Below are 23073 nucleotides of genomic sequence, written 5' to 3' on the forward strand. Positions count from 1 at the left end.
CATGGGTGACTTGGCGAATCACCACAAGAGTGACCAACAGTTAGTGATGGGAGTGTGTCACCCACCTCAGGTAAGCTGGAACAGGAAAAGAGATTAAGAATCTTTGCCCCCTAGAACTATGTCTATTCTCAAGAGTAATCTAAATATTCTTCTTTGGATTTATTCCTTATTAAACAACTTGGAAATGCAGAAACACGTGACTTATGGAGAGATTACACTTTCATAGTTGGATGATGTGTTACAAGTGTGAACACTACACTTACAACCAGTACCCAGGCGAGCATCTCGGAAATCCACAGGCAGATCCTACTTGGAAAGTGTGCTGGCGTGTTGCCTGAGTGAGGTGTCACAGATGCATACTAACTGCACCCAGTCACAAGGACCCTAACAAACTTAGTAAATGACACCTCTATTTGGAGTAAAAAGTTTGTACCACTGGGAATCTTAATGAAATCTATCAATGCTTAATTCCCAACAAATTGCTTTGAAATGTAAATTGTTAGTCATGTGTCTTGAACAAATTATTTTACACAGTTTAAGGGACATGTGTTCAAGATGTTCATTTCCTAGATATAGTATGTATTTTCCAGTTTTATCACAACTAAAAACAAAAAAGGTAAGAAATTTTTTTAAAAAACAAAACTTCTGTAATTTATCTTCATCGTACTCATTTTCCATAGTAATTCTGTGTGGAAGCTAGTTCTTCAAAAGTGTCGTATCACTATGACCGAGCAAATCAAAGTGTTCCAGACACTATATCCTGTATAACAGCACCAACGGCTGTGTTAAATGACAGCATCAATGCTCACAGACAGAGCAAAACAACAGAGGGGCTGCGGCAGGGCTGGGAGTGAGGAACCTCCTGGACGTCAACAGGCCCACACTCGGCAATAGCAGTAAGCGATTTCTCCTCTGAAGCGGGAGACACCCTCATCTTCTTTCCTATGGATGCAGACACCTCTACTTACCCCCTTGGACAGTTGTCTAACAACCACCTTTGAAAAAATTCTGCCTTAAGATACATACATAGCCATGGGACTTCCCTGGTGGCGCAGTGGTTAAGAATCTGCCTGCCAATACAGGGGACACAGGTTCGAGCCCTGGTCCGGGAAGATTCCCACATGCCGTGGAGCTACTAAGCCCGTGCACCACAACTACTGAGCCCGCGCTCTAGAGCCTGCGAGCCACAACTACTGAGCCCGCGTGCCACAAATACTGAAGCCCGCAAGCCTAGAGCCCGTGCTCCACAACAAAGAGAGGCCACTGCAATGAGAAGCCCATGCACTGCAACGAAGAGTAGCCCCTGCTCGCCACGCCTAGAGAAGAGCCCGCGTGCAGCAACGAAGACCCAATGCAGCCAAAAATAAATAAATTAATTAATTAAAAAAAAAAGACATACACAGCCATTCATTCCATCTTAGTTAAAAAAAAAAAACAACCGAAATGGCTACCAGTAGAAAAAAAGAGGCTCAAGTGTGCTTTAGCTGCCTGAAGTTAGTTTCAGTGATAAAGTTAAAACGCCGACATAAGAAATGTCATCGGGGGCTTCCCTGGTGGCGCAGTGGTTGAGAGTCCGCCTGCCGATGCAGGGGACACGGGTTCGTGCCCCGGTCCGGGAAGATCCCACATGCCGTGGAGCGTCTGGGCCCGTGAGCCATAGGCCGCTGAGCCTGCACGTCCGGAGCCTGTGCTCCGCGACAGGAGAGGCCACAACAGTGAGAGGCCCCCATACCGCAAAAAAAAAAAAAAGAAATGTCATCAGGGTTGAGGAATTAAAAGATTAGGTGCATCCATTTCTGAGAATGAACACTGAGCTTACAAACCAATCAACTGTGCATCAAAAAAAAATTCGAAGAGTTTTCCATTTTCCCTAATTATCTCATATAAAATTTAAACTGTTTAATAACAGCACTATCAAAATTTTGAAAAGAAGCTCTACTTACTTTACATTCTTCATTCTGATAAAGACAATTTCTTAGGAGCTGCATGGCAATGTTTAACTCTTTAGTAAAACCATCCTCCTGTTTAAACAAAAAGCAGTTGAAAACTGTGAACAACAATAGCATATTCCACTTTTTACATACAGTAATTCCTTCTCCCCTGGGTCACATTACAATGCAGCTATGCTCTCACTGTGCCTGACCACCATAGCTTTGAGGGAACTGACAGGCTAATGATCTCTGAAAGATGACCATATCTCAAGAAGCGCATCCACCAAGAAAAAGCTATTTCTGTTCTATCAAGCACGGAGGAACTGAGATATATAATAAGCTCCATGTTTCATCTCGATAAAGTGAAGCAGGTACTGACTGGTTTTCAGTCATATCAGGTGTTGGCTGACACTCTCAATGATTAAGTAAAGGGCCTCTACATGAGAGGAAAAAGGAAAAGAGGCAAGAAAAGAAACTGACAAACATATAAGTCCCTGGACCAATGAAATGATCAAATATGGCTTTTTCTTGGTTTCTTATCAAATGCAGTAGAAACTAGTTATTACATAGACCGCTGCAATAATGGTCTTAGATATATATATATATATATATATATATATATGTATAAAATAGATATACTTAAACATATACACATATTCATTTTCTCGATAAGCCTGTGTGGCAGATCTTTTTAACCATAGTTATTAGTATTAACCATTGCTATTATATAAAAACTGTTATTTCCAATAGTCCAGATATGAAAGCAACCTAAGTGACCACTGACAGATGAATGGATTAAAAACATGTGGTGTATATATCCAATGGAATATTACTCAGCCACACACACACACACACACACACACACACACACACACACAAAATCCTGCTGTTTGCAATAACACAGATGGACCTTGAGGGCACTATGCTAAGTTAAAGAAGTCAGACAGAGGAAGACAAATGTTGCACGATTACAACCACATGTGGAATATAAAAAACAAACAAACAAACAAAATCCAAATAAATGAACAAACCAAACCAAATAAAAACAAACACAGAGATACAGAGACCAGAGCAGTGGTTACCAAAAAGGGAAGTGATGAGGGGGAGGGCAAAAAGGGTAAAGGGAGTCAACTCTACAGTGACAGATGGAAACTAAACTTTTGGTGATGAGTATGGTGTAGCGTATAAAGAAATAGAAATATAATGTCGTACACATGAAACATATAATGTTATAAACCAATGTTACCTCAGTACAAAATATAATTTTTTAAAAAACCTGTGTTATTTCAAGTTTACAGTGAAAATGCAGCTTGAACATGAGTCCAGCAGACTCAACGCTTAAAAGAGACATTCAGAAGTCACGGAAGGAAATAAACACGATTAGGAATACGAGCTCTGCAACCACCCAGATACGGGGCAAACAGTGGCTTTATCCATTATCAGTTATGTGACTGTGGTGTCATGAGTGTGCAGGGGATAATAAATATGAAATGTTTAGAACAGTGCCTACCATACAGAAAACACTTAGGAAGTTATCTCATTCCTAGTGAACCTATGAGAGAAAGATTTTCTTTTTGTAGTATAAAAATGTATCATGCACACTCCAAAATGTTTATAACAACAACATATAATATATAAATATCATTAAAAGATTTTCAAGTGAGAACTCACACACACACACACACACACACAAACCCCGAACGCAAACCTTCTAATGTAGAAATCCCATCAATTTATTCGGCTGTACCTTTCTTCTAAAACAGACACTCATTTCAACCAAACATTGGTGTCATTTATAAGCACAAAGATACTGGAGAGACGGTCTCTACGTATGGCCATTCCTGCCTCCCAGAATTTGAGAATTCAGTCACCTTCTTCTTCAGTGCTGCCCTCCCAGGCCTCAAAGATTCCAGGTTCAGCTGTGCATGAACGTGCTTCATCTGCTCCACGCAACTGTCTATTAGATCGGCTGAAAGGGAAAATCCAAAACAATCAAAAGGATATTCCATTTCCAAAACAGTTAAAACTACACGTAACAAACTCTCAAAAAAATAACATTTTCTATTTCCAACCAACTTCATTTTCGCACTTTCAGTGAAACATTAATGAATCAGAGGATAAAAATGTAAGAGAACTAAAATGCTAAAGCCCACTTGTTTTCAACTTAGTATGATACCACCCATGTCTCATTTATATTGAAGGAGTGCAGAGTTTGTTTCAGTAGCAAAGTCACAACTCAAATTAGTGGGCTTGATGTTGCTGCTTGATGTTCTCTTTCATCTCTGAGACCTGTGTTCCCTGATTCCAGATGAGAAATTATGACATCCTAGAGGGGAAATTTCTATGAAAATACAGGATCATCTAATGCAGTTGTTATTACTATCAAAAGTACGTGATTTCTTCACGTGTGCAATATGTGCTTGTTGTTAAGATTATGAAATTGAGTGATGTGCTACTTTTAAAAGCTTCTCTAATATTTAGATATAGATTCTCTGCAGTCAGAATCATTACACAAAAAATAATCTACGTGTGTAATCTTTTTATTTTAAAAGCAATGCATGTTTACTATGTTTCTGTACAGGGAAAATAAAACCTATATTTTTTTAGTGACAGTAAAGTTCTTTACACTTGAGTCCAAAGAAAATTAAAATGAAGAGGCAGTACAATATACGAATTGAAAGCATGCCATAAAAGGAGCTGATGTGTCAGGTGGCTCACCCTTTAGCGCGTGTTTCTGTGCTCTTCTACTGACGGCCAGAAGCGACATCAGCGCATTCACAGTGACTCTTTTCAGGACATCTCTGGAGGATTTTCCTTCGTAACACTGCAAAGAACATATATCAAACTGCCTTCGAGAAAAACTTAAGCTGGAGCAAAATGGTTGTGAATAAAAGATGCATTCCATTTAAAAGCTATGGTTAGTTTTCAACTATTCCATGAAATTCACTGGAATCTGAAAAATTATTAAGATTTGAGAATGCTCTATGTGGATAAGACTGAATAAGAAATTTATAATATGGAAAAGACCAAAAATCATTCTCCAAGGCTCATCATCTAAAGAAAAAAGCTATGTTTAATACTAACACATAGCAAGTTTATACACTTAAATTCACTAGGGAATATATGAACACATGTGTAATTTATTTAAAAGGGCCCTTGGAAAACTGTGGAATTGGAGAACTGTTATCAAATTCCTCCTGTCTTCTTCTTGAGACACATTCCCCTCCCTCAATTTCTACTCAATGTACCCCTGTATCTCAGGTGATTTGGTTCTTTCCATCTTTCATTTCTAGAGCAGCATTAACCTATTGTGTGGCATGTTTTTCAAAAAAAATATTACTTAAATTTTTGACTCTCACATAAATGAAAAAATCACTTGTAATTTTGAAAATGCTGATATTTTGGTATATTTCCTTTATACATTTGAATTTATGAGTTAAAAATCTTTCATTATAAAAAATTCAAGTATGTGTAAGAGTAGAAAAAACAGGATAACAAATCCTCATACTCTTTTAAAACATTTTTGGCTAAAGTATTTTAAAGTAAACAGTAGATATCATAAAATGGCACACTCCAGTATACATAACCATAAACCCACTATCATGCCTAAACTACTTATCAATAATTTCTTGGTATCAGCTAATATGCAGTCAAAATTCAGATTTTCTCTTGTCTCAAAAATGTCTTCTCACAGTTGGCTTATTGGAATCAGGACCCAATGGAGCATTCACATCATATCTGTACATTATATGTCCTACGATCACCTGCCTCTTCCCCCCACCCCACCCCACCCACCAGGGTTTTTCACTGTTGTTGTTGAGACATTGAATAAACCAGATCAGTCATCCTACAGAATGGCTCACATTATGGAACAGTCTGTTTGCTTCCTTGTAATGATTTTAATTTGTCTTCTCTCCTCTATTATTTCCCATTTACTGGGTGTTTTAGCTCTAAAGGGTTGAATAGATTCAGGTGAATTTTTCATGGTAAGATTCTCATGTGGATATATGAGTACATTTTTATTACAAGTTCAAGGGGTTCATAAGCTCAAGTTGAAGAATCTAGAAGTTCTTCGTTTGGTTTATAAATATTAGATATCATTCAAATTCATAACTTTTCCTTCTACCAGTAATTTAAAAATGATCCAGCCGTATAGTATTATTAAAATTAAGCTTAAATGACATAACTTTACATAAAATATAGTACAGCATAATTACACAGGTGCAACTCCATTTACAATTTCAGCCTGGCCTACACGGCAGCATGATGCTGGAGGAGCCTGCAGAGCAGAGTCGGGGGGCCTCCCAGCCCTCCCACCAGGGGCAGTGATTCCATCTTAAATATCTCACTTAGGTCGCTGCCTTGAACCAGGCAGGTCCCTGTCTGGCCAATGTTAGATATTAAATGGCCAGGCCAGGGATGCTTGATAAAGACCATGCTGAGTGTGACCATGAGAAAGGGGTGAAAAGGCAGTGAAGTGTTATAGGATGATGAATATCTATGGAGTATAATCATTAGAGTTACCTATGAGAATCCCAATTTGTCTATAAAAAATCTTCACCATTAATAGGAAAACTGCTCTCACAAACACATCCTTATTGAATTTGCACATATTAGTGACTCGAGAAAAACAAAACTGAGCTCATTGAAAAACTCTACTCATCTACTATCTGCAGCAATGAGGGAAAAAAGGAGGTAAGACCTCTAGGGAAATAGTTGTGCACACAGATGTGTCTTTTATTCTCTCGTGAAATCTCATTAAAATGACAGCAATGGGATTAAACACACACACACACACACACACACACACACGTGCACATGCAAGTTTGGAAACTAGAAAGTCGATGGATGAACGGCCAATGCACTCGCAGGCTTGAGAATCCAGATTCTAAGCGGTGAGTGAGAAAAACTGAGTATCACCCCAGTCCATACACTGAATTGACAACGGCTGAGGAAACTTAGTACCATGTACCCCGGGGAGTGAGAGTGAAGGAGGACTGTTTGAAAAATCTCTGAGGAGCAGTTACATGGGACCAGATTCTTCCCATCAGGCTCTGTGCAGCCAAGCCACTCTTCCTTCCCAATCCTTGTAAAAAACTGGAGGTTCAGTCTCTGGAGAGGATGAGTTAGAAGGATTCTAAACTGGCAGAGATTCGGCACCTGTGTAGGTGAGGGTGTTCTACTGAAAACAAGGAAGGATTAAGTGAAACTGTTCAAATTAAATTCTAAGACCCCAGCTCTCTCCAACTTTGCTGCAAAACAGTTGGCAGGTGGGTTTTCAACCCCAGGCAGGAGGTCGGAAGACTCCGCTCTCGGGAATGTGACAAGCTCACCGAGACAGGGTCACAAAACGACCCAGCCAGATCCCTCCCGCACAGAGCCTGCAGCTCACCAGCGCCGCTCACATGCTCAGAGCATCCACCTGCTTTACGTCTCCCAGTTTGAAATATAACAGACAACCAAGATTACCAGACATCTGACAAAAGCTCCCACAGCAGGGGACAGAAAACAAAATCATGAGAGGAAAAAGAAGAAAAGAGAGATTATGTAGGAAGAAGAAAACTTAACAAAAGTTCCCAGCACACAGAGCCTATAAAGTGGAGGGAATGTCAATGAAGTCATTAAAAAACAGGAGTTTACAGATGAAAAGAACCCCCAAGAAAGCCCAGCACAACAGAAAAAAGAGACCCACACCTAGGTACTTCATCAGGAAAAGGCAGAATACTAGGGACAAAAAAAAAAAAATTCTAAAAACTTCCAGGAGAGAGATACCAGGAATCACAATGACTTTAGAATTCTCGACAGTAACGTGAAAAGTTAAAGGAAATAGACGAATGCTTTTAAAACTCTGAAGAGAATGATTTCCAGTCTAGAATTCTCACTTGGCCAAACTATAAATTAAATGGAAGCGTGGCTAGATTTCAAAAAAGCCTCCTATGCACCTTTTCTCTGGAAGCTGCTGGAAAAGAGACTCTACCCAAAGAAGGCACGGGGCACAGGGGCTCACAGGAAAAGACAGAGAGGTGAAGGAATTCCCCAGGAAGGAAGTGAATGGAGACCCCAGGATGACACTGGGCACCAACCAGGTCAGAAGGAATCGGGAGTGATTTCTTCCGGAAGATGAAGCTGATATAAGTCCTGACATTTCTGACTATACTAGGAAGACATTCAATGGCTGGCAAAGAACAAGGAGCTTTCCAGTGATAAGAGAAAACTCATCAAATGAAAAATAATACAATTACGTCTAAGGAAAAAGAAAGCTGTGCAGGAAAAGAAAGGTGAACACTGCAACATGGTTCAGTTGTGTACAACGTTTTCACAGTTTAACACTACACCCTGCCTAATCCTAGTCAATGTGAAGCTATGTAATACTGGGGGAATGAGAGGGGAACCCACTGCGGTTGGGTAGGTAGGTGGGACATGGAAAGAGAGTTAAAAGTCTCATTTTCGGGGGCTTCCCTGGTGGTGCAGTGGTTGACAGTCCGCCTGCCAATGAAGGGGACACGGGTTCGTGCCCCGGTCCGGGAGGATCCCACATGCCGTGGAGCGGCTGGGTCCATGAGCCATGGCCACTGAGCCTGCGCGTCCGGAGCCTGTGCTCCGCAACGGGAGAGGCCACAGCAGTGAGAAGCCTGCGTACCGCAAAAAAAAAAAAAAAAAAGAAAAAGAAAAAAGTCTCATTTTCCACACGAGAAAATCAACAGCGTCTAAAACTGAATAATCAAGATAAAGAAATACAAGCATGTTATTTAGAGACATGGAAGGGAAACTATAAAATAATAAGCTAAAGAGGTACAAGGAGTCACCTCTGAGAAGAGGGAAATGAGAGAAGGTGGCAGAAGTTCCCTACTTTGGGTAAAAAAACTTAAAAAACTGGCAGTTTAAAATGTGTAGGTGGGGGCTTCCCTGGTGGCGCAGTTGTTGGGAGTCCGCCTGCCGATGCAGGGGACGTGGGTTCGTGCCCCGGTCCGGGAAGATCCCACGTGCCGCGGAGCGGCTGGGCCCGTGAGCTATGGCCGCTGGGCCTGCGCGTCCGGAGCCTGTGCTCCGCAACGGGAGAGGCCACAACAGTGAGAGGCCCGCGTACTGAAAAAAAAAAAAAAAAAAAAAAATGTGTAGGTGGTAAAACTGGTATGAAAACCCAAAACTTGAAAAAAAAAAAAAAAAAAGAAAGAAAGAAATAGAGAACTAACGTCTAGTAAATCCACACACTTTTCAATACAGACCAAAGGCCAGAGCACAGGATTTAATTCCGTCTCCCACTTAGCTCTTACTGCAGACTGACAAGGAGCTACAGCATCAGAGCAGGACACCCTGTAAGGGTGGGAAGCCGGGGGCAGGAGGGGAGGCTAAGATTCCACACACAACAGGTGAAGTGACAGACGACTAGCTACTGGATGACGCAGACACGCAAAACAAATCAAGAGGATACAGAGCGAGAAACCATAGGCAGAAAGAAACTAAGAGGACCCAATGTAATTTGTTTAAATATTACACAGTTTTTGATATAGCTCCTTCTATACACTAGGTGATCTAGACTTTTTGCTTTCTTTCCACAAGGTACTAAAGTAGAGAAAAGCCTTTTTAATTACAGTGAACGTTCACTGACACAGCAGAATCTCAAATATATAACAAGTCTGCTCTCCAACAGATTTACTGTTGAATTTTACCACTCACTAAGCAGTAGTGCAAAACATACCTCCTAAAATGTGACATAAGTTTGCTGTTTCCTTGCATTACTATCCTTAGATATCATATCATATAAAAAGAGTAAAAATAATCCAACATAGCAATTACAGACAAAACCTATTATAGAGATAGCTTTTACTAATCTTGTTATCTATATGTATTTGCAAATGAAACATATTGAGTATCTCACTAGAGAAGGCAAAATCTCCATTAAGTCAAATGTGTTCAATATTTTATGTTCAAAAGACAGCTAACAGTTTCTGAACCTGAAGGCACCTCAAAACAGAATTACAAAAATTATGGAAAAATAAACATACGTGATTTAAGAGATGAGTACCAAATGCAAACTTTCACCATGTACCATCTGTAGGATACTGCTGTAAAGCAGCCGTTACAAAAGATTCTTTGTCAAGACATTTTAATTGAAGTTACATACAATATAATTTATCAGGAGACGGAGAATTTTAGAGCCAGCAGAAGCTGAGCAACAATGTAACACAATCCTACCATTTGCACTGAAGAACCGAATCAGAAAAGGTTAAGTGATATGCCTAAGGTCACATGTCTAATATTTTTTGAGTACAGTTTTACAGAAAATTTAAATATGCCTTTGAAGGGCAATTTCAGAATACTACTTTTTCTGATGATTTAAAGACTAGAGTTTACTTTGCTTCATATAACTCCCGGCACAATTCATGGCCCACATGGATATATATTACGAAACATATGCGATTTATTATAATGTATTGCTGCTTAATGCATTCTAACAATATTTTAATTCACATATCATCTTTATGCGGGGCACTGTAAAGAAAACACAGTATCTGCAGTTTAACAAGTTCATCAATAAATGCCCCATCTCATGTCAGGCATACGTTTCTCTCATAAACTGTCATAGGTACAATTCCTTTCTCTCCTTTGTCTTCAATTTCTGTGCCCTTCTAACAAAAGTCACATGTTCATATTCTACTGTTTACATGAGCAAGAAGAGTATGATTTATGAGGAAACACGATTTAAATAACTGGTTAACATATCCGTATCCACACAGATCTTGTATCTTTTGTAATGTGGAAGAAATGGGGAGGAAAGTTAGCTAATCATCAGGAAAACCACTGAGATACCCTCGGTTTCCCTGAAGAGAAAAACCTGTTGGCACAAGCAAAGGCCCCTCGCCCAGGAGAAGAGTGTTCCACCAAAGCCAAAGTTGGGAAACTAGTAACGATTGCTGATCGGGGCCGGGGCAGAACTTCGGTCAAGTGTAAAGTTTCGTTTCCTGCTTAGAACACAGGGGTCCTTCGGTATCCACGGAGAATTGGTTCCAGGATCCCCGGGAATTCCAAAATCTGCGGAGGGTCAAGTCCCTCACGTAAAATGGCGAAGTATTTGCATATAACCTAGGCACATCCTCCCATTTACGTTAAGTCATCTCTAGATTACTTCTAATACCTAATACAATGTAAATGTTATGGAAATAGTTGCTGGGCATACAGCAAATTCAAGTTTTGCTTTTTGGAACTTTCTGAAAATTTTTTAAAAAACATTTTCAATCCGCATTTGGTTGACTCCCCGGAGGCAGGACCCGCAGATACGGAGAGCCAACCGTATTCCATAAAGTGCAAAATCGGACTCAGTTTATCATGGGGGAATAAAGCCTATTGTTGTGATGGTGACTGAGACAATTAGAACAGTGTCCAGTTTGGGTTCTAAACTAAGAAAAATCGAGTGGAATAAGTGAGGGAGGAGCTACAGGAAGTGGTGGCTTCCCAAGAATAGGTGTCTTTGAGGAATACTTTGGGGACCTGTCCCCTAGAGCTCCAGCTCCTGAGGAAGCTGCTGAGACAGAAGAGGAGGTGTTGGGGAGCCCTTACCAGGCTCCTTCCCGTGCCATGAAGACCACTAGAGTCTGCTGGGCGAGGGGGACAGAAGTCCCCGAGGAGCCCGTGAGCCCCTCCACAGGCAGCTCAGGCGGGGCCGGGGGCTGCCCCTGCCTCTGCCACCTCCGCACCCCAACACAATCAGGCTGTCATGCCAAACACACAAGGGGCCATACCAGAAGGACCTGCGTGGCCACAACCCTCCCGGGCATGGGAGGCGCAAAGATCCCAGAACCCTAGGCCCCAGGGACGGCGGCAAGTGGGCAGAACACAGGCTGACTGTGAAACACGGCTGGCTGCCCGGGAAGCAGGAGCAAACCCTTCAGTGTGCCCACCCACCACTGACCCACCTTCCAGTGAGAAGACAAAACTCATAAAACCGTATGATGATTTTCTTTTAATTTTAACTTTATTGGAGTATAGCTGATTTATTAAATGTGATTATTAAAAAGGATTCTTAATACTGAAAAATCTAGTAATATTCCTATTTGTAAAAAGCTGTGCAACTCAGGAAACACTTCCTGTTTTTTTTTTTAACTGTTAATCTATATATAAAATAACAATACTTCAGCGGCTTTAGAAAGATTTTGATGAAACAAAATTCTTGGTTCATATTTTAGGATTGCAAAAAATAAGTTTACAAGATAAAATAGGCAGCAGGGTTTGGAAAGGGGGCATTTTCTCAGAAATATACCAACCACGTCCACCTACCTCCACGGACATACCCCTTAAATATATAGCTCGTTTACAGTAGAAGCCAAATGCCATTTAGGTAAAAATATTTTCAAAGACGTAAACATGTCTTGAAAGTGGCGATAAATTATGAATTATAGCTGTATTCCTGAAACGTGATCATTCTGGTCATGACCCAGCAAACTATTCTGATAAACAGCGGATTTAAATTACTAATGTTTCATTTTGAATTTTTACATCATGTGTATTAAAGAAACCGGTCAGCATCAGAGGAATGAGACTGGAGAGGAGATGGTTAATTTAACTTTATGTATTTTTCTATTATTTAAATGGTCATAGTGAGCATTAATTGTTTTTTAATTCAAATGACGGAAAAAAATTCTTACAAGACCAAGACTGAAAGTCAATTCATTTAAAAACTAAACCAAATCTTGAAAAATTAAGAAATCACATACCTGAAGAATTACTTCATTAAGTTGTTCTAGAGATTTCTGACTTTCCTGGGTTTTGTCAAGAAGTGAAGCCATCGTTGGACTGTGGCATAAACTTGTTTTATCCTTATCCTGGAGATGTCTTTTTGCTTCTTCAGTCAGGAGAAGAGAAAGGAATTGCAGGCTGGCAGTACACAGAGTGGGGCAGGTGTTAGACAAACCCACACATTTGCAGAACATATCTGAAAGAGAGAATAATTCCATATGTAAATGACTGAAAACTTCTTCAAAATTAAAGAAGTTAATCAGATTCATTTGAGTAATGAAGTTTATTGCTTTTTTATTTCTAACGAAGTAAAGCTTATTAGCACACGAATAACCGTAGTGTTTAAAGGTAAGTTAAACAGTACTAAGACAACCTACTGATGAAGGAATCTAATTTTCATTTTGTTCTTTTTATATAGGTTCTTTTTTATATGAATGTGAGTGTGTGTGTACAAGTGTACATATACACAATATCTGCTAAGATCTAAAATAAGAGGATTATATATAAATGAGTACTGATCCCTCTGGGGTCTACTGGGGGACCCAAAAACACTCTAGAGTTTTTGAGTTTTTATTTCAGTGTTAACCTTAAAAAATAGTTAATGTAACTACACTCTGGATTATCTAGATTACTATTTTACAAGTAAGTGTGATTGTTTTTCTGTTTTCAAACAAGTTGATGCTAAACAGTACTTAAAATAAGACCCAGCTTGCAGTGTTGGCATAATGTAGGAACAAAGGTTTCAAAGTAGTTCAGAGAGAGAACAAGAGTGATTATGAAGTGATCTCCAAGTATAACAGAGAGGAAAGAATAGGCAAACAAACTCAAAAGAATCTAGACTGAAGCAGTCATCATTAATTTCCTGTTGTGAGCACTGATTTAAATTTAATCAAAAGAATGTTTGCTATATTACATTAATTTTATTAATTTGACTGCACTGGTTTATAATTTTGTTGTGTTTTATTTTTATATTATTTTGGATTTATACTTGTCTATGAGTTATAACCATAAGAATTTCTACCTAGATTCAGGCTTATAGAAATTCTTATGTTCTTAAGTAACAAGAAAAGAAATTTAGTCAGCAGGTTTCATGGGAATCATTTAAATGATGTCTAAATATTAGATTTGAGAAAAAACTGTTATAGATAACTTAAGTTACAAAGTGACTTAATATGTTTTAAATGCGTATGGGCACATGGGATGGAAAATGATAAGAGAAACAGAAAACAGACAAAAACAACCCCTCAGTGAGGAATATCAATTATCATTCTTATTAGTTATATTTTCATCAACATTGCGATTATCAAAGCTAAAAGTATATGTAGGTTGTTTTTTATTAGCACCATTATTATACAAAACCGTGTGTATATTTTGTAGAAAGACTGAATTTAATATGTCTTTATTTTATCACTAGGGAAACAGTGTCAGGTAAACAGGCTTAAATCATGGGTCAGCAAACTTTTTCTGCAAAGGGTCAAAGGGTAACTAGGTATTTCATGCTTTGCAGGTCATGGGCCTTTGTCACAAATATTCACCTCTCTACCGCTGTAGCAGGAAAGCAGCCACAGGCAATAAGGAAATGAATAAGCGTGGCTGTGTTCCAGTAGGATTTTATTTACCAGATCAGGCAGTGGCCAGATTTGACCAGCTGGCCTAGGTGCCCCATATGAGTGCCATAAAGCATGCTGCTCTGTACTACTGGAGATTCAGATGATAAAGTAGTTTCCCCCCTGCCCCACACCATGGACGCAAGAGGAAAATATTAATCACGCACTTGGTCAATCTCTTTCAATTTTTATCTCTTTTAACAAAATAATAATCCCTAAATGGACACTATTCCCCTTAGGGTAAACTCAGAACGCCTATATCCAGATAACTAACAATTCTGTTTCTTGCTGAACATGTACTTCCCCATAACCTTTCTTCAAAACTATCACTCTGGTGACAAAATGTACCATACATGTAAGTTTACAGAATGACCAAATGATAAAATGAAATGTGAAAAAATAAGTCAGTTGAATTAGTGGAAACTTAAAAGAACTCAATTTTGAATACATTTTAACTGGCTATTTTTAAAAGGTAACAAGTGTTATTTATATACATTTATAAAAAGGCTCTTGCTATACTAAAATTTAGAAGAGACTTTATGAAAAATTGAAGACAGCAGTAATATAAAAAACAATCATTTGTTTATTGTAGTAGGCAACTACTATATGGAAAACATCTTACAAAAATAATTAACTACACTATACCCTTGGCTATCAGAAAATCCTCATGTCTCAAGACAAGACACTATTTTTATTATAACTTTCCAAGTTATCATGTAAGCAGGATATTATATAGGCAGCTTTACCCACTCACAATGCATATGTGTGAGAAAAGAGGTGGGTTTCTACATCAACAGAAGAAAATCTATCTCATTGTTTTATAATCACATCATATGTATCTTCATAACGCCACGGGCTTTTCTTACTTGTTTTTATAGTATCTTGACACATGTTTCATTTTTTTTTTAATGCATTTTTTGGGCTCCTCAAGAGCACTGCAAATTTCTCGAAGCAAGTACCTTGTTCCTCTTTCATATACCATGCCATAACTACTTAATTTTAGAGAATACATATAAATCATACATAAAATCAGAAATAAGGGATTATCTTAATTTTTATTAGCAGAACAACCCCAAACCCAGCGAGACTATCTTCTTACCGACCACCGTCGCCCAGTACCTGGCCAGACCCATCGTAATAGATGGGAAAGAGGCAGGGCCAGCTTTCCTCAGGAGTGTGGCCAGAAGGTTAAATAAATGTGTCCATGTCTGATAAAAAGCCGATACTAACTCTTTATCTATAAAATTAATCAAAACATTTCAAGTTATTAGCACAAAGAAGAAAAACTTCACCAAGACACTTCATTACACATAAAATAAGAAGTATGCATTCATCAAATGAAGACAAATGTAATTCAGCATGATCCAAAATTTATTTCAATTTCTCCTTTTCATTGCTTCTTAAAGATCTCTCTTCCACCCACCCTCCTATGGATAAATGAATACACACTCACACATCCTCCTCTTATTAAAGCATATTCAACAATAAGCAGAAACTGGCAAACTAAATATTAAGCCATAGCCTCAGAACTACATATTGGGCACATCATAAAAACATGTCATTGCTTGTGCTACTTCTATAAAAGTGAAGTTTCTCCTGTTTTCTTTATCCCCTCTAGCAGCTTTGTGTAGGGGTGAAAGGGGAAAACATAATGGCCAAGGTCACAGCAGTAAAGAAAGGAAACTCCTTTGAAGAACGGAAAAGAGTATTTCCCCAAAAGGAAAACTGTGATACCAAAGAGGATTCTGCAGCTTTGCCTACGTATGGCTAAGGGTGCAGCAATTAACCTTCTAGAGGAAAAACAGCCTTTCCCTTCTCTCTACTAGGCAAATGGGAGCTGGAGGGCAGTAGCTACCTTAGGACAGTCATCTGTGGCCACACCACCAGCAGTTATCTGCCAACTGTGTCAAACTCATTACAAGGAACTGAAGGCTCCCCGCTCAGTGTTCTTCAGCATCAATGAGGCACTGGGAAAGAGCATCTTCCAGGGAGGCTGGATTGTAGCAACCTTTGGTGTTTCTCAACCTTTTGTCATTATCAGCTCTATAGATAGGAGCCTTTTTAATCATATGTCACCTTATCACAATCCCCGTGAAATATTAATTTCACAGATACCATATATCTGTTTATGTAATATCTATATATTTGTACTTTACACATAAAAAGAGTAAATAGCTTTATTTAATATAGGCTTAAGATGGTCAAATAAAATATTTAAGTTGAAAGTTAAATTAAAAACTAAAAAGCTATTCACATTTAACTTTATAACTGTGCTTGCTGAACAATTTTAATGTAATTTATTTACACGTATAAATTAAGATATATAAAATTATATATGAAAATCATCAAATCATATAAATATATACCAGAAGTATAATCAATGTTTTATAAAATCATTCAAAACTGTTATTTTTCCAAAAAAATTTAATTTCTTAAAAATTAATTATTTTAATGTTTAATGTTTGAAAGATATGAGAAAATAACTTTAACTTAACCACCTGCTAAATATACATTCAGATATTACTGACATTTCTTCTTTTCAGCACTTGGCATAATTAATTATGGGTTAAATAACTTTCATATACTTAAATATTAAAATATATACCATTTTTATTTAATTTTCAAAGCCTCAAATCAAAGCAAGGAAATCAATAAAACATCCACAAGGCAGCTGCTGGCAGCCAAAACATGCAGGCCACCTCTTGTCATGTGACTTTGGGATCAAGCATTAGATCAAAAGCACTCCAGTCACATCCATGTTCGCACCAGGTTTTTAACACTTATCTTGCATATTTCTCATACATGTTCCATGAGCTCAATGTCAAAGCTTCTCAAGTGATACACAACAAGAGAAACTAAATACTAAGGAATAAGATTTTATTGAGAAGAGTTGAGCTTTTGAGGGCCACAAACCACTGTAACAGCTAAGATTTTTCTCCCCCATCCCTTTCCCTCAAGAATCACTTTTTGCTCCTTGTAGGGAGACATCATCACCCTTGTAGAGAACGCATGGTGTAACCTAATTAGCTTACTCAGGACATCACTGCCACTTGCAAAATTTCCATGTAAGTAATTACTGCTGCTCTAGCACTGGGATAACTTAGTACTGATGAGACACTGAGGACCGGCTTTGCTGGGCATCATAAACCACTTCACTTACCAGACCTAAACCCTGCAAATCCATAAATTCAAAGGACTAAATAAGAATGAATTGATGGGGCTTCCCTGGTGGCGCACTGGTTGAGAATCTGCCTGCTAATGCAGGGGACACGGGTTCGAGCCCTAGTCTGGGAGGATCCCACATGCTGCGGAGCAACTAGGCCCGTGTGCCACAAGTACTGAGCCTGCGCGTCTGGAGCCTGTGCTCCGCAACAAGAGAGGCTGCGATAGTGAGAGGCCCACGCACCGCGATGAAGAGTGGCCCCCGCTTGCCACAACTAGAGAAAGCCCTCACACAGAAACGAAGACCCAACACAGCAAAAATAAATTAATTAATTAATAAACTCCTACCCCCAACATCTTCTTAAAAAAAAAAAAAAGAATTGATGGGCAAAGAGAATTATCACATGATCAGTTACTTCATTATAAACTATTTTAGACAATTATCATATCTTAATTTTGACAATGAACCTTGTTGTGTTAATTTTCTCCACTACTAAGCTCCATGTTCAACATTTCATCAAAGTATACATATATATTTTTTGTGTGTGTGTATTTTTTTTCCTTTTTTTTAAAATTAGTTTCTGCTTTATAATAAAGTGAATCAGTCATACATATACATCTGTTCCCACATCCCTTCCCTCATGCATCTCCCTCCCTCCCACCCTCCCCATCCCACCCCTCCAGGCGGTCACAAAGCACCGAGCTGATCTCCCTGTGCTCTGCGGCTGCTTCCCACTATCTATCTACCTTACGTTTGGTACTGTATATATGTCCATGCCTCTCTTTCGCTTTCTCACAGCTTACCCTTCCCCCTCCCCATATCCTCAAGTCCATTCTCAAGTAGGTCTGTGTCTTTATTCCCGTTTTACCCCTAGGTTCTTCATGACATTTTTTTTTTAATTCCGTATATATGTGTTAGCATACGGTATTTGTCTTTCTCTTTCTGACTTACTTCACTCTGTATGACAGACTCTAGGTCTATCCACCTCATTACAAATAGCTCAGTTTCGTTTCTTTTTATGGCTGAGTAATATTCCATTGTATATATGTGCCACATCTTCTTTATCCATCCATCCGATGATGGACACTTAGGTTGTTTCCAGCTCCGGGCTATTGTGAATAGAGCTGCAATGAACATTTTGGTACATGCCTCTTTTTGAATTATGGTTTTCTCAGGGTATATGCCTAGTAGTGGGATTGCTGGGTCATATGGTAGTTCTATTTTTAGTTTTTTAAGGAACCTCCATACTGTTCTCCATAGTGGCTGTACCAATTCACATTCCCACCAGCAGTGCAAGAGGGTTCCCTTTTCTCCACACCCTCTCCAGCATTTATTGTTTCTAGATTTCTTGATGATGGCCATTCTGACTGGTGTGAGATGATATCTCATTGTAGTTTTGATTTGCATTTCTCTAATGATTAATGATCTTGAGCATTCTTTCATGTGTTTGTTGGCAGTCTGTATATCTTCTTTGGAGAAATGCCTATTTAAGTCTTCTGCCCATTTTTGGATTGGGTTGTTTGTTTTTTTGCTATTGAGCTGCATGAGCTGCTTATAAATTTTGGAGATTAATCCTTTGTCAGTTGCTTCATTTGCAAATATTTTCTCCCATTCTGAGGGTTGTCTTTTGGTCTTGTTTATGGTTTCCTTTGCTGTGCAAAAGCTTTGAAGTTTCATTAGGTCCCATTTGTTTATCTTTGTTTTTATTTCCATTTCTCTAGGAGGTGGGTCCAAAAGGATCTTGCTGTGATTTATGTCATAGAGTGTTCTACCTATGTTTTCCTCTAAGAGTTTGATAGTTTCTGGCCTTACATTTAAGTCTTTAATCCATTTTGAGCTTATTTTTGTGTATGGTGTTAGGGAATGATCTAATCTCAAACTTTTACATGTCCCTGTCCAGTTTTCCCAGCACCACTTATTGAAGAGGCTGTCCTTTCTCCACTGTACATTCCTGCCTCCTTTATCAAAGATAAGTTGGCCATATGTGCGTGGGTTTATCTCTGGGCTTTCTATCCTGATCCACTGATCTATCTTTCTGTTTTTATGCCAGTACCACACTGTCTTAATTACTGTAGCTTTGTAGTATAGTCTGAAGTCAGGGAGCCTGATTCCTCCAGCTCCGTTTTTCGTTCTCAAGATTGCTTTGGCTATTCGGGGTCTTTTGTTTTTCCAAACAAATTTTGAAATTTTTTGTTCTAGTTCTGTGAAAAATGCCAGTGGTAGTTTGATAGGGATTGCATTGAATCTGTAGATTGCTTTGGGTAGTAGAGTCATTTTCACAATATTGATTCTTCCAATCCAGGAGCATGGTATATCTCTCCATCTATTTGTATCATCTTTAATTTCTTTCATCAGTGTCTTATAATTTTCTGCATACAGGTCTTTTGTCTCCTTAGGTAGGTTTATTCCTAGATATTTTATTCTTTTTGTTGCAGTGGTAAATGGGAGTGTTTCCTTGATTTCACTTTCAGATTTTTCATCATTAGTGTACAGGAATGCCAGAGATTTCTGTACATTAATTTTGTATCCTGCTACTTTACCAAATTCATTGATTAGCTCTAGTAGTTTTTCGGTAGCATCTTTAGGATTCTCTATGTATAGTATCATGTCATCTGCAAACAGTGACAGCTTTACTTCTTCTTTTCCAATTTGGATTCCTTTTATTTCCTTTTCTTCTCTGATTGCTGTGGCTAAAACTTCCAAGACTATGTTGAATAAGAGTGGTGAGAGTGGGCAGCCTTGTCTTGTTCCTGATGTTAGTGGAAATGGTTTCAGTTTTTCACCATTGAGGACAATGTTGGCTGTGGGTTTGTCATATATGGCCTTTATTATGTTGAGGAAAGTTCCCTCTATGCCTACTTTCTGCGGGGTTTTTATCATAAATGGGTGTTGAATTTTGTCGAAAGCTTTCTCTGTATCTATTGAGATGATCATATGGTTTTTCTCCTTCAACTTGTTAATATGGTGTATCACATTGATTGATTTGCGTATATTGAAGAATCCTTGCATTCCTGGAATAAACCCCACTTGATCATGGTGTATGATCCTTTTAATGTGCTGTTGGATTCTGTTTGCTAGTATTTTGTTGAGGATTTTTGCATCTATGTTCATCAGTGATATTGGCCTGTAGTTTTCTTTCTTTGTGACATCCTTGCCTGGTTTTGGTATCAAGGTGATGGTGGCCTCGTAGAATGAGTTTGGGAGTGTTCCTTCCTCTGATATTGTTTGGAAGAGTTTGAGAAGGATGGGTGTTAGCTCTTCTCTAAATATTTGATAGAATTCGCCTGTGAAGCCATCTGGTCCTGGGCTTTTCTTTGATGGAAGATTTTTAATCACAGTTTCAATTTCAGTGCTTGTGATTGGTCTATTCATATTTTCTATTTCTTCCTGAGTCAGTCTTGGCAGGTTGTGCATTTCTAAGAATTTGTCCATTTTTTCCAGGTTGTCCATTTTATTGGCATAGAGTTGCTTGTAGTAATCTCTCATGATCTTTTGTATTTCTACAGTGTCAGTTGTTACTTCTCCTTTTTCATTTCTAATTCTATTGATTTGAGTCTTCTCCCTTCTTTTCTTGATGAGTCTGGCTAATGGTTTGTCAATTTTGTTTATCTTCTCAAAGAACCAGCTTTTAGTTTGGTTGATCTTTGCTATCGTTTCCTTCATTTCTTTTTCATTTATTTCTGATCTGATCTTTATGATTTCTTTCCTTCTGCTAACTTTGGGGTTGTTTTGTTCTTCTTTCTCTAAGTGCTTTAGGTGCAGGGTCAGGTTGTTTACTCGAAATGTTTCCTGTTTCTTAAGGTGGGATTGTATTGCTATAAACTTCCCCCTTAGAACTGCTTTTGCTGCGTCCCATAGGTTTTGGGTCGTCGTGTCTCCATTGTCATTTGTTTCTAGGTATTTTTTTATTTCCTCTTTGATTTCTTCAGTGATCACTTCGTTATTGAGTAGTATATTGTTTAGCCTCCATGTGTTTGTATTTTTTACAGATCTTTTCCTGTAATTGATGTCTAGTCTCATAGCATTGTGGTTGGAAAAGATACTTGATACAATTTCAATTTTCTTAAATTTACCAAGGCTTGATTTGTGACCCAAGATATGATCTCTCCTGGAGAATGTTCCATGAGCACTTGAGAAAAATGTGTATTCTGTTGTTTTTGGATGGAATGTCCTATAAATATCAATTAAGTCCATCTTGTTTAATGTATCATTTAAAGCTTGTGTTTCCTTATTTATTTTCATTTTGGATGATCTGTCCATTGGTGAAAGTGGGGTGGTAAAGTCCCCTACTATGATTGTGTTACTGTCAATTTCCCCTTTTATGGCTGTTAGTATTTGCCTTATGTATTGAGGTGCTCCTATGTTGGGTGCATAAATATTTACAATTGTTATATCTTCTTCTTGGATCGATCCCTTTATCGTTATGTAGTGCCCTTCTTTGTCTCTTCTAATAGTCTTTATTTTAAAGTCTATTTTGTCTGATATAAGAATTGCTACTCCAGCTTTCTTTTGGTTTCCATGTGCATGGAATATCTTTTTCCATCCCCTTACTTTCAGTCTGTATGTGTCTCTAGGTCTGAAGTGGGTCTCTTGTAGACAGCATATATATGGGTCTTGTTTTTGTATCCATTCAGCCACTCTGTGTCTTTTGGTGGGAGCATTTAGTCCATTTACATTTAAGGTAATTATTGATATGTATGTTCCTATTCCCATTTCCTTAATTGCTTTGGGTTCGTTATTGTAGGTATATTCCTTCTGTTGTGTTTCTTGCCTAGAGAAGTTCCTTTAGCATTTGTTGTAAAGCTGGTTTGGTGCTGCTGAACTCTCTCAGCTTTTGCTTGTCTGTAAAGGTTTTAATTTCTCCATCAAATCTGAATGAGATCCTTGCTGGGTAGAGTAATCTTGGTTGCAGGTTTCTCTCCTTCATCACTTTAATTATGTCCTGCCACTCCCTTCTGGCTTGTAGAGTTTCTGCTGAGAGATCAGCTGTTAACCTGATGGGGATACCCTTGTGTGTTATTTGTTGTTTTTGCCTTGCTGCTTTTAATATGATTTGTGTTTAATTTTTGACAGTTTGATTAATATGTGTCTTGGTGTATTTCTCCTTGGATTTATTCTGTATGGGACTCTCTGTGCCTCCTGGACTTGATTAACTATTTCCTTTCCCATATTGGGGAAGTTTTCAACTATAATCTCTTCAAATATTTTCTCAGTCCCTTTCTTTTTCTCTTCTTCTTCTGGAACCCCTATAATTCGAATGTTGGTGCGTTTAATGTTGTCCCAGAGGTCTCTGAGACTGTCCTCTGTTCTTTTCATTCTTTTTTCTTTATTTTGCTCTGCAGCAGTTATTTCCACTATTTTATCTTCCACCTCACTTATCCGTTCTTCTGCCTCAGTTATTCTGCTATTGATCCCATCTAGAGTATTTTTCATTTCATTTATTGTGTTTTTAATCGATGCTTGATTCCTCTTTAGTTCTTCTAGGTCCTTGTTAACTGTTTCTTGCATTTTGTCTATTCTATTTCCAAGATTATGGATCTTGGAAATAGAATCTTGGATTAGCTTTACTATCATTATTCTGAATTCTTTTTCAGGTAGACTGCCTATTACCTCTTCATTTGTTAGGTCTGGTAGATTT

The 23073-nt window shown here is 38.4% G+C and overlaps 1 protein-coding gene across 4 annotated transcripts in view; it reads right to left on the bottom strand.

The window, feature by feature from the left end:
- RTTN (rotatin) overlaps positions 1-23073 on the bottom strand; it is a 176044-nt gene that overhangs the window by 43514 nt on the left and 109457 nt on the right. For all 4 annotated transcript variants that reach the window (XM_082641618.1, XM_082641619.1, XM_082641620.1 and 1 more), the window contains exons 39-43: positions 15372-15509; positions 12644-12861; positions 4650-4755; positions 3803-3900; positions 1944-2021 (exon numbers count right to left, since the gene is read on the bottom strand). In XM_082641618.1, coding sequence (XP_082497744.1) covers positions 1944-2021; positions 3803-3900; positions 4650-4755; positions 12644-12861; positions 15372-15509 — 638 coding nt within the window. The remainder of the gene's footprint in view (positions 1-1943; positions 2022-3802; positions 3901-4649; positions 4756-12643; positions 12862-15371; positions 15510-23073) is intronic.

The sequence above is a fragment of the Mesoplodon mirus genome (genome assembly GCF_964341445.2).
Source record: "Mesoplodon mirus genome assembly, chromosome: 13".
Taxonomy (NCBI): domain Eukaryota; kingdom Metazoa; phylum Chordata; class Mammalia; order Artiodactyla; family Ziphiidae; genus Mesoplodon; species Mesoplodon mirus.